The sequence below is a fragment of the Anabrus simplex genome, chromosome 2 (assembly GCF_040414725.1).
Source record: "Anabrus simplex isolate iqAnaSimp1 chromosome 2, ASM4041472v1, whole genome shotgun sequence".
In the NCBI taxonomy this organism is placed as follows: Eukaryota; Metazoa; Arthropoda; class Insecta; order Orthoptera; family Tettigoniidae; genus Anabrus; species Anabrus simplex.
In genome coordinates this window covers 215,273,228-215,297,288 of record NC_090266.1, presented here as the reverse complement: position 1 = coordinate 215,297,288, position 24,061 = coordinate 215,273,228, and the positions used below count along the sequence as shown (strand labels likewise).

The window sequence follows — 24,061 nt, the reverse complement described above, 5'->3', positions numbered from 1 at the left end:
TCTCTGAGCGAATTGCTCAAAGCTCACGATGACGTAGCCATGACGTGGCGATGACTTGGCAGAAATGTCAGCAGTATAGCAATATAACAACGTCACATCCACTTCTGATACATTGAAACTCTCACTGTACAGATATTTAATGTTAATCTACATATACGTATATATGCATACATTCAGTTAAAAATATGCAAGCGATAAGCATTGCATAATGGAATTGGATAATGATTATAACAAAATAATAGTAATCTCACAGATAAAATAATAATAATACGGACATAATAATAATAATATTAATAATAATAATAATAATAATAATAATAATAATAATAATAATATCACAGATGCAATAATAATAATAAAATACAGATATTATCTTGTAATGGGATTTGAACCGTTACAGTACGTTACCACTGTAAAGATACAGTGCATCTTCAACAGCTGCAGGCTCAAAAAAGTTTGCTATTTGGAGCACAAAAATATCAGCCTTTGACTTGGTCAAACTGGCTTGTCTTATAAAGTGTTGTTAAATTTTTAACTGGTTAGGACCAGGCGAGTTGGCCGTGCGCGTAGAGGTGCGTGGCTGTGAGCTTGCATCTGGGAGATCATGGGTTCGAGCCCCACCATCGGCAGCCCTGAAGATGGTTTTCCGTGGTTTCCCATTTTCACACCAGGCAAATGCTGGGGCTGTACCTTAATTAAGGCCATGGCCGCTTCCTTCCAACTCCTAGGCCTTTCCTGTCCCATCGTCGCCATAAGGCCTATCTGTGTCGGTGCGACGTAAAGCAACTAGCAAAAAAAAAATAAATAAATAAATAACTGGTTAGGACTGGGACATATCAGGGAGCTCCAAATTTATTTCCGGATAAACAAGTTCAGACTAGGCCAGTCCAGTTCACCCTATCTTTTCATCATGTTTAGCATCATCAGATATACCGACAAAGATAACGAATGTGTTAATGGAATGGTGAAATATCTCTTAAGGTATCAAATTTTAATACTTTTATTACCGGTACTGTTGCTGTGTCATCAACAAAATGTGTTAAACGATTTTTCACACATTTATTTTGTAGTATTCAATGTCTTTCTTCCTCTATTTCTTTGTAATTTGACCTTTTTTTTTTTTTACAGGGCCAATGATGTGTTCGTTAGAGTCACAGTTCAACATTCTTATGCAATCTACTATACAAGTATTGTTGTTGGATGGATTTATTTCCTTGCTTGGTCCATTTCATTTTACCCTCAAGTTTACATGAACTGGAAAAGAAAGAGGTAAGTTAAATTGAACCATTTAATTTCTTGCTCATCATTTGCATATTGTTTATTGATTAATATGAGGGTAATCCCAAAAATAAGGTCTCCTATTTGTTTATAAATACAGAACTCTGTTCGTGTGGCTGTTGGTCACAATATTGTGAAGAGTGTTTCCCGTGCTCGCATATAAACATACGCACGCCGCGCTGAGGCACTAAGTCTTGGCTTGGCAGCCATTGAGAATGGAACTCCCGTTGGATGTTACCGCCAAGTGCAAAGTGCGCGCAGTTATTCGAGTTTTGAATGCAAAAGGTACTGAACCGATGGAAATCCATCGCCAATTGAAGGAAGTGTATGGTGAGTCGTGCATTGATGTCAAAAATGTTCGTAAGAGTGTAGAGAGTTTGCAGCCGGTCGGACTGAAATTCACGACGAACAAAAGAGCGGGAGACCGTCAATTTCCGTCGAGACAGTCATGAAGGTTGAATAAATCATGCATGAAGATTGGCAGATCACCCTGGATGGTTCCTGAAGTTTCCCGAAGCGCCGCTCACAGAATTTTAACGGAAAAGTTGAAATACCGGAAGGTGTGCACAAGATGGGTGCCACGCATGCTGACTGAAGACCACATGCTTCAACGAGTTGATTCTTGCCATGCATTTCTTCAACGCTTTGCAGCCGAATAGGACAACTTTATGGACTCCATTGTTACAGGTGACAAAACCTGTTCGTTACACTTTACACCTGAGACCAAGCAACAGTCACGCCAGTGGCGGCATACCTCTTCGCCAAAGCCGCAGAAATTCAAGCAAACACAATCTGCCGGTAAAGTCATGACAGCTGTGTTTTGGGATCGAAAAGGGGTATTGTTGGTCGACTTTATGCCTGCTGGGACCACAATTAACACTGACAGGTACTGTGAGACCCTGAAAAAACTCGGACAAGGAATTCAGAACCGGAGGAAAGAAATGTTGAGCAAGGGCGTAAACATTCTCCTTGACAACACTCACCCGCACATCGTCCGGCAAACCGTTGTTCTCCTGCAACAGTTTCAGTAGTTTCAGTGGACCATCATCCACCCACCCTATATTCTCGACTTGGCACCCCGTGACAATCATTTGTTCCCTAAATTGAAAGAACATTTGGCTGGAAAGTGATTCAGCACAGACGATAAGGTGAAAGATGAGGTTCACAACTTCCTGAACAGCATGGCGGTGAGCTGGTATGACATGGGCATACAAATACTGTCACAGCGTGTACAAAAATGCATCGACCGAAATGGTGATTATGTAGAAAATTAGCTAAATGTTCAAGCTGTAAATGATGTAAACCATTGTAGAAATAAACAGGTCTATGTATTTATAAAATAATAGTAGACCTTATTTTTAATAATAATAATAATAATAATAATGCTATTTGTTTTACGTCCCACTAACTACTTTTACGGTCTTCGGAGACGCCGAGGTGCCGGAATTTAGTCCCGCAGGAGTTCTTTTACGTGCCAGTAAATCTACCGACACGAGGCTGTCGTATTTGAGCACCTTCAAATACCACCGGACTGAGCCAGGATCGAACCTGCCAGGTTGGGGTTAGAAGGCCAGCGCCTTAACCGTCTGAGCCACTCAGCCCGGCAGACCTTATTTTTGGGATTACCTTCGTATGAAATGCCATCAAAGAGAGTGCGTGGTCGAAGCCACCAATCTTTAGTAGCTGTTGATTTTCCGTTTTGAGGATTGAAGATGTTCGCTGTTTAGATCACATAAATGTCACATTTGACTATGTCAGACTGGCTTATCCTATAAAGTGTTGTTATAGGTTAAACTAGTTAAGACTTGGACAAAGCAGGGAGCTCCACATTTATTTCAGGATAAACCAGACAGAGAGATGGTGGGAGAGAGCAGATGACATATGCTCAGTTTTACTTTACAATAAAAGGTATTTATAAAATCTGTTCTATCTAACAGATGATTTGGTTTGTATTGATGAAGAGCATTTTATAAATACTTTTTATTGTAAATTGATAACCGTCAATACGAAATGAGATTTATAACTTGCAATATGCTCAGTTACGAAGATCACCGACATCATTCAAAGAGTGGCAACACTGAAATGGCAGTGGGCTGGACATGTGGCTCATAGAAAGGATTTTCGATAGACAAAACTGTTCTTGAGTGGAACCATAGAGAATATCAGAGGCCAAGAGTAAGCCCTTCAGACTGGTAGGACAAGGACTTAGGAGAACGACTGGAGTTAATTGTCAGAGAATTGTCCAAGACCATAACTACCTGGAAAGAACTGTTAAATAATTGTCTTGCTCGCAGACTTTAAGAAGTCACACAATCAATCAATCAATCAATCAATCAATTACTACTGATCTGCATTTAGGGCAGTCGCCCAGGTGGCAGATTCCCTATCTGTTGTTTTCCAAGCCTTTTCTTAAATGATCGCAAAGAAATTGGAAAATTATTGAACATTTCCCTTGGCAAGTTATTCCAATCCCTAACTCCCCTTCTTATAAATGAAAATTTGCCCCAATTTGTCCTCTTGAATTCCAACTTTATCTTCATATTGTGATCTTTCCTACTTTTAAAGACACCACTCAAACTTATTCGTCTACTGATGTCCTCCCACGCCATCTCTCCACTGACAGCTCGGAACATACCACTTAATCGAGCAGCTCGTCTCCTTTCTCCCAAGTCTTCCCACCCCAAACTTTGCAACATTTTTGTAACGCTACTCTTCTTTCGGAAATCACCCAGAACAAATCGAGCTGCTTTTCTTTGGATTTTTTCCAGTTCTTGAATCAAGTAATCCTGGTGAGGGTCCCATACACTGGAACCATACTCTAGTTGGGGTCTTAAACCAAACCAAACCCCTTGGCACTACAGCCCTTGAAGGGCCTTGGCCAACCAAGCGACCGCTGCTCAGCCCGAAGGCCTGCAGGTTACGAGGTGTTGTGTGATCAGCACGACGACTCCTCTCAGCCGTTATTCTTGACTTTCTAGACCGGGGCCGCCATCTCACCGTCAGATAGCTCCTCAGTTCTAATCACGTAGGCTGAGTGGACCTCGAACCAGCCCACAGGTCCAGGTAAAAATCCCTGACCTGGCCGGGAATCGAATACCAGGACCTCCGGGTAAGAGGGAGACACGCTACCCCTACACCACGGGGCCGGCTCAGTTGGGGTCTTACCAGGGACTTATATGCCCTCTCCTTTACATCCTTACTACAACCCCTAAATACCCTCCTAACCATATGCAGAGATCTGTACCCTTTATTAACAATCATATTTATGTGATTACCCCAATGAAGGTCTTTTCTTATATTAACACCTAAGTACACTACATAATAACTGACTGAATTGGCTGATAATAATGAATGATGAAACTAGTTCAGGCTGGGGCAAACCAGTTCACCCTATTGCAGTTTGAATAATTCAGTTTCACCTAATAAAAACTAGTTGGAAAATACAGCATGGCAAAAATAGATGCATCATTTTTTGCAAGTGGTATCAAAATAACATAACTATGGTTTAGAACCTTCCATTAACACATTCTGCAAATATTGCTTGCTGGCTTGCTTGCTTGCTTGCTTGCTACTTTTGTAGTATGCGTTCCTCTGATACATTTAATGATATTGTGTTAGAAGAAAAGGAAATTGTACATGTTATGAGTGGCAAGTGTATTAGCTGCTGCCTTTCCATCCAGATGGCAAAGATACTATTGCTGGCAAATCCCAGGTTAACATTTTCACCTGAAAACTCACATGATGTCAGGGAGCGCAAATCGCAAGATGAGCCATACAGCTCCGGCGACATCGGGAATACCTGGGATAAGCTGCGAAAAGTAAGCGTCAGATATACAATGCACATTGAATTAAGTTCTTGCTTGTAAACTGTATGTATCAGCTAACAACTATGGTTGCCTCTGTTGGTAACATTCTTCTGTAATTGTGAGCTTCGTTACATGGCTGCCATATAATAATAATAATAATAATAATAATTATTATTATTATTATTATTATTATTATTATTATTATTATCATTATCATAATCATCATCATCTAAAGGCTTCGCCTTGTCGCTGCAACCATTGATCTCTTCTCTCTGCAGTCCTTTTCATCTCTCCATAACTTTGGCACCCCATCATCTCAACTACCTCTTCAGTGATCTTCTTCCGTGGTTTCCCTCTGCCTTTCTTTCCCATCACCTTGCCTTCGAACAAGTTCTTTATGAAGTTATTATGCCGGAGAATGTGACCGAAAACTGATGCTTTTCTCCTTTTTATCGTTGTTATTAAATGTCTCTGGGTGTTTATTTCTCTAAGCACTGCTTCATTAGTTTTCTTCTCAATCCAGCTAGTTCTAGTCATCTTCCTCCATAGCCACATTTCCACTGCCTCTAGTCGTTTCACGTCCTCCTTCAAGAGAGTCCATCCTTCACAGTCGTATAGCAGCACACTCCAAATGAACGTTTTGATCAATAATTTCTTTTGTTCAGTATTTAAGGATTTATTAGTTAAGAGCTGCTTCTTCTTCTCCTCAAAGGCTTTCTTACACAGGGAAATCCTTTTTATTTCCACAGTGAATCTGTTGTCATTGGTAATAACTGATCCTAAGTAGCAGAACTTGTGCACCTGTTTTATTAAAATATTTCCAATTCTGAGCTGTGCCTCTGGCTTCATTTTAGATATGCTTACAACCATAACATTAGTTTTATTTACATTAATGTTAAGTTGGAAATCTTTTAAGATGGATGTTAATTTGTTGAGCATGATCTGCATGTTCTTCTCATTGTCAGCCAGAAGTGCAATATCGTCGGCAAATCTAATACAGTGTACAGTTGTTCCATTTATTTTAATGCCAGGTGTTTTGGATTTAAAAATTTTCATGGCCTCTTCAATGTACAGATTAAATAGAAATGGTGATAAGGAACACCCCTGTCTTACTCCTTTCCTGATTCTCACCTTGCATACTTTATCATTACTTTCGATGTTTATTCTTTGATTGATGTAGAGGTTAAGTATTGCTTTTCTGTCTTTCCAGTCCAAATGAATGTCCTTCATAATTTTGAACAGCCTTTCCCAATGAACATTGTCAAAAGCTTTTTCCAGGTCTATAAAAGTTATATATGTATTTCTGTTAAGCTCCAGTCTTCTCTCCAAGATGGTTTTAAGTGCTATAATAGCTTCTCTTGTTCCTACTCCTTTCCTGAACCCAAACTGATCATCATCTAGATTCTGCTCAATTTTCATTTTGATTCTGTTTTTTAATATGCATGTGAATATTTTTGCTGCATGTGAAACAAGACTTAGTATTCTGTAATTGGAGCATTCTGTTGAATCTCCTTTTTTGTGCAGACGTACTGCTTTGCTTTCAACAAAATCCTCTGGCATATCTCCGTTTTCATAGCAGTACTGGATGATTTTTGAGAGTTCATCCTTCAGCTTTTTTCAAGAGTTTTTCCACAGTTCAGCAGGCAGTTTGTCTGGTCCAGGAGCCTTGTTCTTTTTCAGCTGTTGCAGTGCTGTTTCGAATTCACTTCTCACTATGGGAGGACCTAGTTCATCTTGTGAAACCTGGTCTAATAATAATAATAATAATAATAATAATAATAATAATAATATGCAGTTTCCAGGTGTCAGCCAGATCTGCTTTGAACATGAGTCTCTCCATCTCTTCATATCTTCCCACCGCTTCTCCCTCGTCACTCTTGCCCAGTCCTCTCCTCTTCTCTGTACACATTCTTCCACTCCTTTTATCCACCTGTCTCTTGGTCTTCATCGTGGTTTTTCTGATATCTCCATTTCATGCATCCTCCTCGGTATCCTTTCCTCTTGTTGCATAAAACTATTTTCATGTTTTTTACCTATATTGAACTTGCTACTAATAGTTGCAATTCTTGTTTTATTTTCCACCTAATTCAATACATAAAAATGTTTATTGTCTCTAGAAGGACATTTTATTACAATACAAACATTAACAGGGACTTGTTTTGCTCGTTATATCGAGCATCTTGAGCCTTTTGAACGATTATCTCAAGGTTGAATCTTTACATTGAACCTTCTTATAATTAATTTGTTCGTTAAAATTGTTTTACATCCATAAAATAGTATGACTAAATAACACATAATTAAAAAGAATTAACAATTAAAAATATATCTGTGATGGACTAGACATTAATCATAAAATACTGATGTCCAAGCCATGGTATTGTTCTAAACAACTGTAAGATTTGGCTCTCTCTCTCTTTTTTTTTTGTTGGTTCCCATTTTTTTCTATCACTGTTTAGTGCTAAGTTAATGTCCTATTTGAAATTAGTGATGTTAGAAGATTAAACGTGTGATGTTTTTCTCCTTCATTATATTTTCGTTTTAGTTCAGGAACCACATCATTATTAAAAGATAGCGCATTGAAGGTTTACTGGATACGTCATATTAGTAGTTTTCACCGATCGTCATCTGATTTGAGTCAGCTTATTTTTACGCTGATGTGTTTGTTATTGAAGCGTGGTTAAAAGGGACACTAAATAAATGATGAGACTAGAATTTCTAGTCTCGGATACTGCAACAGACACAGCTAGGCATTAAAGCGTGAAAAAAGGGATACATTCATCCACAAATGTTGCAGTAAAATCAGTACACCAACAACTAAGCATCATTAGCGTAAAAATAGGCTGACTCAAATCAGATGAAGATCGGTGAAAACTACTAATATGACGTATCCAGTGAACTTTCAATACGCAATCTTTTAATGATGTTGTGGTTCCTCAACTAAAATGAAAATACAACGAAGGAGAAAAACATCGCAAGTTTAATCTTCTAACATCACTAATTTCAAATAGGGTAATTTAACTTAGAAAAATAACTTAGCACTAAATAGTGTTAGAAAAAACTGGGAACCTACAGAGAAAAAAAAAAAAAAAAAAATAGCCAAATCTTACAGTTGTTTAGAACATTACTATGACTTGGACATCAGTATTTTATGATTAAAGTCTAGTCCACCACAGATATATTTTTAATTGTTAATTCTTTTTAATTATGTGTTATTTAGTCGTAATATTTTGTGGATGTAAAGCTATTTTAACGAACAAATTAATTATAAGAAGATTCAATGTAAAGACTCAACCTTAAGATAATCATTTAAAGAGGCTGAAGATGCTTGATATAACGAGCAAAACATGTCCCTGTTAATGTTTGTATTGTAATAAAATGTCCTTCTAGAGACAAACATTTTTATGTATTAATTAGGTGGAAAATAAAACAAGAATTGTAACTGTCCTTTCCTCTGTCATTCTCTTCATGTGTCCGTACCATCGAAGTCTAGATGCCTCTATCCTGTTTTGTAGTGGCTCTTCTTTTACTATATCTCTAACCTTCTCATTTCTCATCTTATCCATTATTGTTGCCCCTATCCTGCTTCTCTGAAATTTCATTTCACTTGCCTCTATCCTAGTTACGGCTCTCTGCCTCATTACCCAAGTTTCTGCTGCATATGTCAGAATAGGTACGTAGCACATCCTTTATATCACTCTCTTGTTTCTCTGAGGGACATCCTTACTCCACACCAAGCTTCTGACATTGGGAATACTCCTGCTTGTCTTTCATGCACGATTATTTCCTTATCATTTCTTCCACTTTCCTGTATGATACTTCCCAGGCACTTGAAACGCTCTACCTTCCTAAGCTGTTCCCCTCTAAGCATTATCCCTCTCGTAGGCCTCTCCTTCTTTCTAGTTGTGATAACTATCTCGCTCCTTTTCGCATTCAATTTCATTCCATATTTCCATGTATCTAACTGTTCCTGGATATCCTCTTCCTTTTCTCCACAGACGAACAAATCATCTGCAAACATCATCACTTTCAATTTTCCTTGCTACTTTTGTCATTACCTTGTCCATTACTAGAATGAAGAGCAAAGGTGACAGAGCACTTCCTTGTCTTAATCCAATTTTTTGTTCAAACCAGTCTGTTCTCTCTCGTCCTACTTGCACACAGCTGACACTCCCATGTTAAATCTCCCTCACTCTTTCTATTGTCTGCTTCATGACACCTTTTACCTGTAAGGCTTCCCATACCTTGTTGCTGCACACATGATCATATGCTTTCTCCAAGTCTAAGAAGGTCATCAGTAGATCTTTACCCCACTCATAATGATCCTCTTGTAACTGTAACCATCTTACAGTGAATATAAGGTTACCGTGGACCTTCCTGATCTGAAGCCATACTGCTCTTCTCTTAACTTTTCTTCCAACCGCTTTCTGATTTTATTCACCGGAATCTTCTCAAACACCTTTGCATAGTAACATATCAATGTGACTCCCGTGCTTTCCTATTCCCCTTCTTGAAGATGGGTATGATTATCCCCTTCTTCCAGTCTTCAGGGGTCTTCCTCTCCTTCCATACTACTTTCAACATACAATAAAGCCACTGTTTCCCTGCCTCTCCTGCTGCCTTCATCATCTCAATACTCACTTCATCCGAACCTGGGTCTTTCCCTCCTTTCATCTTGTCCACTGCTACCTCCACTTGTCCCCATGTTAACTCTTTCTTTTTCCATGTTTCTTCCTTCCTCCCTGCTTCTACTTTCCTCCTCATTGCATCCTTCTGGGTTTAGTAAATCTTCAAAATACTCCTTCCACATTCCTTTGAGTGTCTCTTTCTCCTGCATTTCATTTCCATTTTTATCTATCTTCCGTAATGCGTTTCCTTTTACTCCTTTTACTTTACAGTACTTTTTTTAATTTCCTTTGCTATCTTCTTCCGTCATGTTTGTCCACTTTCCCATCCATTTTTTTTCTTCTCCTCTGTTACAAAATTTTTAGCTTCTTCCTTTTTCGTCTTTTATTCCTGTCTTGTCTCCATTGTCCTCTGTTGAAACCACACTCTAAAAGCATTAGCTTTATTCTTCTCTCCAACTGCCACTTTAACTCTGTCATTCCACCATGGGGTCTCCTTGAATCGTTCATTGGTAGTTCTCTCACAAACTTCCTCTGCAGTTTTAACAAATGTCCTCTTGAACCTTTCGCATGCCTCTCCTGTTTTTATATCATCTGTTGGTAAGTTCAATCCTATATTTTCCTGGTATTCTTCCTTGGTTTTCTCCTTCAGTCTCCGTATTTTGATAAGTCTTTCTTGCTTCTCTGTCCTCTTCCTTTCCTTCGTTGTTCTCAGTTTCATTACCAGTAGTGTGGTGTCACTATTTACGGCCTCTGGTGGTATTATCCTTACATATGTAACATTCCCCTTTCCTTGTCGTAGATCATGTAATCCACAATGGATTTCTTAGACCAGTCACTGCTGTACCAGGTTATGTTATGGCTTTCTCTCTTCTTGAACCACGGTTCCCGACCATCATCCCATTTCTTTTGCACAGATCCAGTAAGCTTTCCCCTTCCTTATTTCTCTATCCCCATCCTTCCATTCCAAGTACGTTCTCATATCCCTTCCTTTCTGAAGCTCTCTCTTATCTTCACCTCCCCCTCCCCCTCCCCCTCCCCCCAATTTAGTCTCTGCCAGCCCTAATCAATCGAGTTTTCTTCTTTCCATCATGTCTACAACCTCTTCTACTTTTTCAGTCAATATTTGTATATTCAGTGTTCCATCTGGAATCCTGTTCCTCACCAGGGTCGTCGTCTGTTACATCCGTCTGGTTTATTTTCTTGAAAGAGGGCTGATATCCATCACTGACTTGCTAGGCCTGTCATCACTTAGCCACTGTATCACAACTGTCACAAATAGTGCTTTGTAAATTGTGGAACAGTTTCAGTTAAAGTTAAGAGATAAAGTCTTATAATCCTACTGGTAAAACATTAAGACAATTTTTCTATTAGGTAGAAATATTTAGTGTCCTCTAAAGAGGTTATAAAATGCTGGCTGTTCATTTTTGATATTTTTATGTCATTGTTGAAGTTGAATGTGTCTGTGTTTCTTGGAGATGAATTATGGATTCTACTGGCACAGTTCTACTTAAAAGCACAATCTCCCAGAGCTGCCAAGGATCACTATGGTGAATGAGGGAGATTCAGCAAAAATTAATGAGATGACTATTATTGAATATATTTTTATTTCTCATATTAACAAAGCATAAATGTTATAATAAATTCTTCTTTCAAATATTGTTTTATGTATAACAATTTAGCAATTGAACTTGATTTGTATTACTTTTTTCTTTTCTTAAATTGTATGTTACAGTCTTGACATTAGTTACAATTTCTTTTGGTGGTTCGAATGTGTGATATGGTTCAGGAATGGCCATTTTCATCGACGAGATAGGTAATGCACTGGTACATGCTCATGCACCCGCTAGAAGCCCCCATTCGGTGTTTTCTGGAAGGAATGACTGAGTCAGCCTGGGGAGCTCCCAGTCAGCCTGAGGGCATGCGACAGCCTCTGCTTGTATTGGTGTCTCCGTGGACTTTCTGGCAGGCGAAGCTTGCAGGTTCCTATTCTGGGTGTTCATCACCAGGCTTATGTAAACAGGTCCACTGTGAACATACTGATGATGTTGAGTGTATTGGAGTAGTATATGTTGGATAGTAATGGTGGAGTAGTGTTGTTGTAGCAAATCAGTAAGTGTGGAGGGAGCATTGAAGGGTTTGTAGTAGTAGTAGTAGTAGTAGTAGTAGTAGTAGTAGTAGTAGTGGTGGAGAGTTGTCATTGAATTCTGGTGTGTTGCCGAGTGATATGTATTGAATGGTTTAGTGCATGGAGTGGTCACATGAATTGATCGTGTGAATTATCGGCCTTGTCTGGAGTCAACCCAAGTGTACTGTCATCGTGTTGCGTGATAGTCAACAGGCTTGTGTTTCAACCAAATTACAGCAAACTTGTGGCTGGACTGACCGGTGGTGCGAACGAAGGGAAACAAGAGGCCTCTTAGTCAGGATTACATAGAGGGCGGCAGAGACTGTTCGCGTCCATAGTATTCCTTAAACTACACATGCCTCCCAGCTGGTACTAAAGAACAGTCACTGCAGGCACAAAGGAAGTGCTATCATCTCCTAAAGGCACACTGCAGCATTGGTTATTCAGACCTGTCTCTTGAACTCCAGGATGAAGCGATACGTGCACACATTCAAAGGTTCTTATGAGAGCCGCACAAAGGCTCAATTCCCTGGAGGAGCTCTCCGTATCTGCCATCTCAACATCAAAAGCTTCAGCATATCAAAATGCAAAATATTACCCAAGATCCTTACAGAGCACGAAGTAGATGTTGCATTTCAGGAGCCACATGTGGCAACGCAGAACAGCTTCAGACATGTGGTTCAATCCCTGGATATCACATGATAGGTGGCACTTATCATGACCAGTACAGCACAGCTACTTATGTCCGAAATTCAATACCTAACATCCAACTCATTGGAATAATCTCTCACAATAACACCTCAGTAGTAACAATCAAAATTGGCAACTTCAGCATTATAAATATCTACAAGTCAACCATTGCATCATGGCCTGATAGTTTTCTACCAACCGCCTCACATCCAGCTATCATCACCGGCAATTTCAACAGTAATCATACCACCTGGGAATACAGACAGGTTCATTCACATGGTACCTAAGTGATCAACTGGGACAAAGCACACAATCTACACCTCGTGTATGATCTTAAAGATAAGCGCATATTCTGTTCAGCCAGATGGAAATGTGAAAGGGAAGCTTTGTCATAAAAAAATGAAATGGCGTATGGCTTTTAGTGCCGGGAGTGTCAGAGGACAAGTACGGCTCGCCAGGTGCAGGTACTTTGATTTGACTCCCGTAGGCGACCTGCGCGTCTTGATGAGGATGAAATGATAATGAAGACGACACATACACCCAGCCTCCGTGCCAGCGAAATTAACCAATGATGGTTAAAATTTCCAACCCGGCCGGGAATCGAACCCGGGACCCCTGTGACCAAAGGCCAGCACGCTAACCATTTAGCCATGGAGAAGCTTTGTCATGACTGACCATGTAGGCTTATGTCTGCTGGCCACCAGATCCATTGTTGATAAATTTCTACACATCCAACACCAGCCCATCATCCTAGAAGTAGGAATGCAGATACCAATCATTGAAAATTCACCACACCCACGATATAATTTTTCCAATGACAATTGGAACAAATTTTCTCAGGATCTAGATAGCAATATCAGATGAATCAATCCAAATCCTGCCTGGTAACTACCAGAAGTTCATCAGGATGGTAATCTCAACTGCCAAAAAACACATACCCAGAGGCATTCGGAAAAAATACATACCGTGTTGTAATGACACTAGTGAGGTTCAGAATCAAGATTTTCTATACATTGGTCAGACAGAAGTTGCCGATGATCTCATTATAAGGACAGAAAGGACAAATGGACAAAAATGATTGAGGAACTAAATTTTAATTATTGGAGTAAAAAGGCCTGGAGCCTTCTAAAAAAGCTAGGAGGCCATTCCCACAAACCACAAGTACCTCAAGAAGTCAAACCAGATAGAATAGCAGACCAAATCATTCAGATGCCCAGGGCTAAATCAGACAAAGGACACTCCAAAGTAATCAGAAGAAATCTGTGAAACCTAAGAAAAACATGCTTCTCTATACCAGAGCTAGCAGCACTATTCAGTGTAGATGAAGTTTCAATAGCTCTTCAAATCTGACAACATTCATTGAAGCTGGATTTGAAGACAGCTAAAAACTGGTGCAGTGTTCCTAGATCTCACAACTGCTTTTGACACTATATGTAGGAATGTGTTAATGTATTAACTCCTAAAAACCTTACAGTGCAAAAATACTACAAATCTAATGATTCGCATGCTCTCAGAGAGAATAATTTAAGTGGTCATGAACAATACCCTGAGCTAACCTAGAAGACTAAAGAATGGACTTCTGCAAGGTTCCATATTAGCCCCTCTGTTACTCAGTGTTTATCTCACAAACATCCCAGAAATGGTGTCGAGACAATTTGCCTATGCCGATAATATCTGCATAGCCACGCAACACACAATATTTAACAGCCTTGTGATACACTAAGGAAAGATCTCTGCTTACTGAAAATTTCTTTCAAAGTTGGTGCCTGACACCTAGCACAACTGAAACAGAATCATCTTGCCCAAACTATCTTGAAAGTGACTCTCCATGGTAGCTTTTTATCGTACAACACAAACCCAAAATATCTTGGTGTAACACTGGACTGGACAGTGTCATACAGTAAACATCTCGCCAACCTTGCAGCCAAACTAAATACAAGAAACAACATCCTGTCTAAGTCATCGGGCAGCACATGGGGAACCACAGCAGCAACTTCATGTACTTCTGCGTAAAGTCTGGTGTATACAACAGCTGAATACTGCGCTTCCGTCCGCCTGAATAGCACCCACGCCAAGAAAATTGATGCCATCCGGAATCAGACAATGCACATTATCAGCGGTATCTTCGAAACAACCCCACTGCACTGGCTTCCAGTCTTGTCCAAGAAGCAAATAAAATACAGGCCAATAAATCACTTTCAGTTCACCAAGACATGAATAGGATCGCATCAACCCAATTGAAATCCAGACATCCTCCCCTGCTGCTGACTCAAAAACTGATCAAGGAAAATTACTGTGGACTGTGAGCATGGAATGAAGAATGGACTGCTAAGGCCCCCGATGAATGGAGATCAGTCTTTGACCCCACGCAGCCCCCTACTGGATTTCACATTTCCCGGAGTGTATGGGTCCCAGTGCGCACTGGACATGGAAGAAGTGGCTCCTGGGCCAATGACCTTCGTTGTTAGGCCCCTTTAAACAACAAGCAACATCATCATCATCATCATCATCAACAAGAAGTGGCTCCACGGTGCAATCTTGAAACCTTGAATCTTCTCCAAGCTGTGGTGAAGAATTCCAGACAATGCGACACATCACCTTCAGATGCCCACAGAGCCTTCTGCGGAACTATCGATGACCTTCTGACAGCTTCAGTGGCCGCAACAACTAGACATCCTAGTTTAGTTCACATTTTTCATTTGTTAATATATGCATTTACTTATATTTGCATAATTTATGTTTTGTTTTTAATTGCATTTTAATATTTTCTTCTTTTCTTTATTGCACATATCTGTCTTGATTTCTACTTCGTGGTTTTTCATCAAGTTATTCTTACCCAATATGTGCGCAGCTTAACTTATACCATAAGCTAAATAAGGGAGTGTCCATTCCAGGTAAATAGCAGCTAGCCAAAGACACATTGTGAGGACTAGAGACTTTGTAAATGACCTCTAATGAGTGAACTGTTGTCATTTATTTTCAAATATAATAGAGTGAGGGGTTGTGCGTGCATGCGCTGATTGGGTCATCCTAAACTAAATTAGTCCAATAAAACAGACTGTGTTTTATTCATAACAGTACAGGGCCTATTTTACAAACCCAGACCGTCCAGCGGCGTTTCTACTCTCTGAGACCTAAGCAGCTGTACGGGAGGCGCGCGCATAGTTCTTGACCTTGCAAGGAGTGTGCATATGTTCAGCCTAGCATCAGTAGCCAGTCTGAATCTCAGCTGTTAACATGGTGAGACAGTTATCATTGCAACACCATATTTTCATATGTAAAAGTTATATGAGTCGGCTTGACGGGGACGCAATGCATTTTGTTCAGCATTTTCCTGTTGAAGTGCCATCTTCATGAGCACAGATTCACATAATTGGAGATAAATTTGAAACTACTGTCTCGGTGCTCAATAAAAATTATATGCACACACACAGTTTTAACAGAGGAAAAGCTAGATGACATTGACGGAAATTTTGAACGGTTACCGAATAAATCGGTCACAAAATTAAGGGGTTTCAGTTTCTTCTGCACACAGAACTACAAAGCTGTTACACTTCAAACCGTACATGTTTACATGGGCTCATTGTCTAAAACCTGCTGATCCAGCCACAAGAGTGAGATATTGCGAGTGGTATCTTGCATCATTGAATGATCGTTCATTCGACCCTCAGCTTGTGTTCTTTTCGGATGAGGCCTGGTTTCATCTTAATGGTCATGTGAACAGGCATAATTCTTGCTATTGGTGTGCAGAAAATCCTAATGGTGTTCATGAAGTCTCTCATCATGAGGGATGGCACTTCCAGCATCTTTTATAAAGTAAGATCGTATACACGCTTAAAGCAGGGCGGCCGCGCACAACGTAAGTTGGGCTGAGGCAGCTGCTATAGTGCAGAGTAAAAACACTGTGCGCTCAGTCTGGGTTTACAAGAGATACCCTGTACAATCCATGCTCAGTGACAGTCTATGTGTTTTATTTTACCTTATCGTGGAAAAAACTTGCTTTTTTGCAGCACTGGTATGGGGAATTATCAAAACTGATTTTGCAATTTCATTTAGGCTCTTATACCTTAATCCTTCAGTTGTTTTAATTTCACCCTAGACAAGAATGCCCAAATTACATCCATTCGGTAATGTTGACTTGCTTGTTCCTTATCTTCAGTTGGTGACTGAATTTCTTGTAGAGGCAGAGAGGTAGAGATGCTGTTGCAATCTGCTGGTTAGCATCACAATCTTTAATTCCATCTTTGTACTATGGCATCTTTCAGCATCTATTGAAACGACGACCGTCGGTGATAGCAAAATGTGTCTGTAGTATCAAAGTACAAACTTGTGATCCTCAACCGGCAAAATGCATGACATCCATCTTCAAAGCACAAGATTTGTCTAGAATGTGAGTCTCACGTTCAATGTGTGAACGTTAACAGGTCTGATTCCCATTCTTGAATGTTGGATTTTGGATATGGTCTTGAAAGCTATTCACCATACTATTGATGGTAGTCATAGAAAGCTCCATATATTTTTTAATTACTAGTTTGGACTTGTTACTGACAGTGTGTAGGATATACTATACACGCAGACATGTGCAGTGTGTAATTCTTATGCATAAAAAGTTGTGTAGCATTTTGGCATACATCCATATTATTTGATTGTGTGTTATAGCTTGTTCCTCCTCCACCTCATGTGTGTGTCTGTCATCGATAATGTCTGTATCTATGTACTGTATATGTTCATTACCTTTGTAAATATTAATTATTTTCTATAAATTGTGATGTATATTTTATCCTTAAATCAATAATGTCCTTTGTTTCAGTGTTGTTGGCCTTAATTTTGATTTTCTTGCACTGAATTTGATGGGATTTGTCTTGTATTCACTCTTTAACGGTGGTCTGTACTGGATTCGTGATGTTGAGGTGAGAAAAACTTATTTTCTGCATGAACTCTCTTAAGATATTGAATTGTAAGAAAGGTTAGGTGAAATCAAAACATGGTGTTGGCATGCCTGTACATTGATTTATTTAATCACATGCATGCTGTTTTGTTCCACAACCTTTTGCCATCTGTACTCCATTCTTCCAAAATTTGGCATTTGGCATCTTTAGAGGTAGTGAAATGTTTCAGATAATTCCTAGACTTGCAGGGAATTGTAATTTTTCCTATTAAGTGAACTTCCGTGAGGACCAGAGTATGTGGTAATGTGATTCTACTAAGTTCAGTTAATATGGCAGATGAGATAGTACCGTATATACAGTAGAAATCTGTTATAGCAATAATTCATATCGGCGAAAAATTTACTCATTAAAACGGATTGTCGTTATATCAGATTTTTCGTAAAAGTTGGGAAAAACACCATGCATATTAAAATCAGTATGAAACGGCTATCGGTTAGTTCAAAACTTATGTTTTCGCAGATGATATCCACACTACGGCTTACTCGCTTGTTATTTTTTGAAATCTGATACTACGTGAAAGTGTATGTTTAATTTAATTCTGAAAAAATCATAGTATCACTCCAGAGGCCTCTGACACACGTTTCAGTTTACTTCTTCAAACAGCGTTGCCTAACCTAACCGTATATGTATCATGAAAAGATATTTCAAACACACGTCAAGAAATGATAACCTCCTCGCTACAAATTTATATGGGAACAGCCTTTACGAAATTTAACTAGAAGCAGGAACATTTAAACTATCCTCTGAAAATCAGTAATGTATTCTGCCATATCTTGATGTATCAGTCTTTCTTAATTTCCTTAACATTAAAATTAAGTGATCATTTTTTAGCATCTTGGCCCTATGGAAGAAAATATAGAAACTCACAAAACTTATCACTTTACGAGATCAAGGAGGCAGGGAGAGCCTCCGTGGCTCAGACGGCAGTGCATCAGCCTCTCGCCACTGGATACCATGGTTCAAATCTCGGTCACTCCATGTGAGATTTGTGCTGGACAAAGCGGAGGCGGGACAGGTTTTTCTCCCGGTACTCCGGTTTTCCCTGTCATCTTTCATTCCAGCAACACTCTCCATTCTCATTTCATAGCATCTATCAGTCATTAATATATCACTTAGGGGTGGCAACCCCATCGTACTAACAGCCTATATATGCTTCATTCATTACAACCCTGACCTGGTCAATGACTGGAAAACAGGTTGTAGGTTTTCATTTTTTCATTTTCAAGGAGGCAGGGAGTAAAAAGAAAAAGAAGAATGGTATTAATAAACACGAGAGCATGCATGTATATTCTTCAATAAATGGAATGTTTTTGTATTTAACATTGGTTTTATTTAGTTATAAATACATTTAAAAATCAAACGACTGGGCGAGTTGGTCGTGCGGTTAGGAGCACGCAGCTGTGAGCTTGCATCCGGGAGATAGTTGGTTCGAATCCTACTGTCGGCAGCCCTGAAGATGGTTTTCCGTGGTTTCCCATTTTCACACCAGGCAAATGCTGAGGCTGTACCTTAATTAAGGCCACGGCTGCTTTCTTCCTATTCCTAGGCCTTTCCTATCCCATCATCGCCATAAGACCTTTCTGTGTTGGTTCAACATAAAGCAAATAGCAAAAAAGAAAAAAATCAGACGTGCATCAAGTGGTGACCCTGACATGATTCTCCAGACGTAATTCTGTCATCTCTTAGTTTACAGCAGTCTTACCGGTAAGTGTGCAACTATACAATGGAGGAACATAATCCCAATGTGGGAAGGAACAATGAAAGTTACCTTGAAGGCCAAACGTGTGATATTAATAAAGTCAGTATTAAGATTCCCCCGTTCTGGTCGGAGAAACCAGATAAATGATTCTACCAGGTGGAGGCGCAGTTTATCATAAATAAGATAACTAAAGAAGAAATACAATTCAACTACCTAATAGCCCAACTAGAACCAAAGTATGTGGAGAATAACTGGGATATAATAACCGGAAATGAGGTAAATAAGTATTCTGCTCCAAAATTACAACTTCTTGATATTTTTAAAGAAAGTTAAGATAAAAGAATTAAGAGATTAGTTAGTGGTATCAAGCTAGGAGATTATCAGCCGAGCCAGTTACAAAGGAAAATGAAGTCTTTGGCAGGAAGAGATGTCTCTGACAAATTTCTTCACACTTTTTGGCTAGAGAAACTTCCTGACTAAATAAAAAGCATCCTCCTCGTAAGTGGGGAGTGCCTTGACAGATTTGCCAATATGGCAGACAAAATGCTAGAAATGAATCCTCGCTGCGTAGCGTTTAGTGTCAGCGAGAATCTACGGAAGGTGCGTCAGTTAAAGAGTTAGTTGCAAAAATACCACACTAGAGCAACAATTAGCAACATTGTCAACAAGAAGATGCTGCAGCTGAAGCAGAAACTCATACCGCAGGTCTCCAAGCAAAGACCGCAGTTCGAGTCGCAGTAGGAAAAAATTCAACCCTAATGGGAAATTCTGCTATTACCATTTTAAATTTGGAAGGAAATGCATGCCTGAAAAATGCAAGCAGCCTTGCCAGTGAGATTCAATGGAAAACTACCGGCAGTAAACATAGCGGCCAGTTCTGCTACTGAGAATCAGGACAGGAGCAGCAAACACCGCCTATTTGTGCATTATAAGAAGTCCGGCTTATGGTTTCTTGTTGATAGTGGAGTACATGTTTCCATTATTACCGCATCCAAAGGTGATAAATTAGACAACAGTTTTAAATTATATTCTGCAAATGAAACTTCAATTTCAAATGGAGGTGTGAAAGTCTTGAACTTTAATTTTGGCTTACGCCGACAGTTTCAATGGCCATTCATTGTTGCTGATGTGAAGAAAGGAATACTAGGAGCTGATTTCTTAAATCAATTCAGTTTGTTGGTCGACATCAAGAAAAGATTGGTTGATGGTATAACCAAAATTGGTTCCTCAGGTGAAGTGATGACTGTATCGAACAAAGATTCCTGGAGTACTGTCTGTGGAAGCGTTAAATTTTCAGAGTACCCCCCTATGGGTGGGGGACGCAGATGAAGAATACACCCACGGTATCCTCTGCCTGTCGTAAGAGGCGACTAAAAGGGGCAACCAAGGGATGATCAAATTACAACCATGAAACTATTTGTGATTAGTACCACCATGTGGGGAACACCTTGGGTCGCCTTTACTTGCGCGTAGTACCACTATGTTGGGTACCAAATAGGTTTGTGATTAGTAGCAAACGTGGGCACGACGGCTCTTACAGTACCTGTGATTAGTAGCACTATATGAGCGACACCATGGGATGAAGGTACTCGTGGTTCTGGCTTGCCTATGATTAGTACCTACTCTATGAGGAACACCATGGGATAGTACGAGTCCCTGTGGTTAGTACACTTAGGTGATGAACACCATAGGTTTGCATTGCCTATCAAGGGTGCCGCAATGTGCGAAACATATTAGGTTTGTAATACATGTGCGAATTTCATTACCTGTGAGTCGTACCATAATGTATGGAATACCGCAAGTCTATGCTACTCTTGATTAGTACCACAACATGGGAAATACTATGGTTCTACTTTTCTAGCGTTAAATATCATTATGACGATCGATGACCTGGATTTTGGACCCATTTCGAGAACGCGCATATTCTAATCGATTCAGCATCGTGCTATAGAAGCAGTCCCTCGGTCGTACTGCTATTGTTCTGTGCCAGCTTCTGTGCATGTGAGGCACTGTGGGTCGGATCCACTAATCGTTTTAACTTCATATCAATCCATCCATTCATTCTTCATCCTCACGCCGTGAATTCTGGTCAGTGGAGGATTTTGGACTTTTTTGTCATCTCATTTTGTCCCATTTGTAAATGTTCGTGACTCTTTTACCAACTTTTGAACATATATAAAACTGCATTTAAATGAAAAATATGAAAATACACCCACGGTATCCTCTGCCTGTCGTAAGAGGCAACTAAAAGGGGCAACCAAGGGATGATCAAATTACAAATTACACAATTGTCGGACCTTGTACTCACACTTAGTTCTTACCTGCTTACTTACACATACGTTATTTGAAGGGCGCCAGCTACAACTCAGTGCAGTAAGAGAATGAGATTCTTGAATATCTCTAGGGTGTGGGGTAATAAACTTACTTTTGACAACATACCATATAAGTTCTGGGAAAAGGAGATTGGCATTTGGTTTCCCCATTATTTGAGGTTATCCAATTCTGACATCGAAATAGAACGATAAATTACTTTGATAGAACAAAATATATTCTTTAAATTGTATAGAAAAAATAGAAAGTCTTGCTGCGATAAAACAGATGAGAATATGAAATTATGACATTGCAACTGAAAAAGCTAGGCAGGAATTTGAATTCTTCTTGACCGGACATTTAACAATTATACACGAAATTTATCCCTCACTGGTTCACTTGACTGTACCTTCAACACTGTGAGTGTAATTACGACTTATTCCTTTGAATTGGTATTTGCTGTAGATGTATCAAGCCTATATAATAATATCACAGATGAAATAATAATAATAATAATAATAATAATAATAATAATAAAAATACAGGTATCACCTTGTAAGAGGATTTGAACCGTTACAATTCGCCTCCCTCATAAATAAATCGAAGAACAAAGAATCGATTGATTTATGAAAAAATGATATATATAACACTGACGCATATAATCACTTTAAATGAGTACACAACAATAATTTTCTTTTTCAACATCCATACTTTTTATAAAATGTCACAGATATGAGAATTTTTCTCTCACATTGTCATCGTAGATAACTGTTCAATGTCTCGTTCTCCACTTGTCATACAATACATGAAAATGTAGCAGTTATTCTTCCAATGCACCAATACGACACTTGGTTCACATGCAAATTCACAGATGGTCGTTTTATTTTGCCAGTTTCTTACAAAAATTAATCATCTTAATCTTATTTCAACAAATCTCACGTGACACTTCTTTACATATATAATACTATAAATACCAACAATTTTCCCTTCTTGATTTTCAAAGAATATGCACACTCCCTGATACGGTTCACGATTGTGAAATACCCCTTATACAAAAGAAAGAATTTAGACATATTTCCCGCCTCTGCAGATGATTTAAATCTAAGAATTTCATTTTTGCCCGTATTGAACTGAGAATGGAAGATAGGAAACTTAAAAGGGTCCACCTTTTCAATACAAATAAATGTTATAGTTTATTTACAACATATATTTACACTTGGAACTAGTTTCGACGCTGTTTGGCGTCATCTTCAGCCAAAATGTGGGAAATAGGCTAGCATGTAGACATTTATATTACAAGGTGTTACATTAGTGTGATTAAATGAGAGAACATGAAGACGGGAAGTACAATGTCAGTTTCAAAGTGGTCATGAAGGGTGAGTCAAAATTGTATAAACATGAGATAACATAATCACTTAAACAATAAAACATATAAACATATAAACTGTAACAAAACCATGCGGAAGTATGAGATGATTGGCATTGGAGATTCAAATTATTTCAGACACACTTCCATTGAATGTTGCCTGCCACGAGTGTAGTACAAAACATAGGTTATATTTCAATAAACACAATCTTCTCAAAAATGCACATAACATTATAAAATATTTGTGTTGAGGTGAAATTTGGCAGTTAAATCCTAATTCACATTTGAACTCGCACCGGTGCCATTCAATGAATGATTGAATGCAGACCTTTTGTGCCAAATCCATCACGAACCTACATTTCCGAATGTGTTTCATGTGTTTTTTTGCATTTATCGAGTCCAAACTCACGCTTGTGCAATTCTTGTCTCACCCTTTACAGCTGTTTTTTGAATTGACGCTTATTGAATAAGTGATTTCAATCCCTAACTGCCAAATTTCACCTCAACCCAAATATTTTATAATGTTACGTGCATTTTTGAGAAGATTGTGTTTATTGAAATATAACCTATGTTTTGTACTACACTCGCAGCAGGCAACATTCAATGGAAGAGTGTCTGAAATAATTTGAATCTCCAATGCCAATCATCTCGTACTTCCGCATGGTTTTGTTACAGTTTATATGTTTATATGTTTTATTGTTTAAGTGATTATGTTATCTCATGTTTATACAATTTTGACTCACCCTTCATGACCACTTTGAAACTGACATTGTACTTCCCGTCTTCATGTTCTCTCATTTAATCACACTAATGTAACACCTTGTAATATAAATGTCTACATGCTAGCCTATTTCCCACATTTTGGCTGAAGATGACGCCAAACAGCGTCGAAACTAGTTCCAAGTGTAAATATATGTTGTAAATAAACTATAACATTTATTTGTATTGAAAAGGTGGACCCTTTTAAGTTTCCTGTCTTCCATCTGCAGATGATGAAATGGAACTATGAGTAGCACATTGTTACTCAAACTGAATCAATTTGCCCTTATTAATTTGGCAAATCTCAATAGATCACATCCTTCTTGGCAACAGCAGTTAAAGGTTCAATACTATGGCTACAAGATGGGTCAATTATTCCGTAATCCAGCCTAATGTTTATTTGTTCTACGAAGGCACTAGCATATTTACGTTGAATGGGGTACTTACTTCCCAC

At 39.0% G+C, this 24,061-nt stretch overlaps 1 protein-coding gene across 7 annotated transcripts in view; it reads left to right on the top strand.

Annotated features, from left to right (window-relative positions):
• Ctns (Cystinosin) overlaps positions 1-24,061 on the top strand; it is a 636,400-nt gene that overhangs the window by 288,420 nt on the left and 323,919 nt on the right. For all 7 annotated transcript variants that reach the window (XR_010859250.2, XR_010859248.2, XR_010859246.2 and 4 more), the window contains exons 5-6: positions 1,129-1,269; positions 17,335-17,434. Coding sequence is in view for 2 of the 7 variants with exons in the window: in XM_067140511.2 (XP_066996612.2) it covers positions 1,129-1,269; positions 17,335-17,434 (241 nt within the window). In the remaining 5 variants the exon portion in view is untranslated. The remainder of the gene's footprint in view (positions 1-1,128; positions 1,270-17,334; positions 17,435-24,061) is intronic.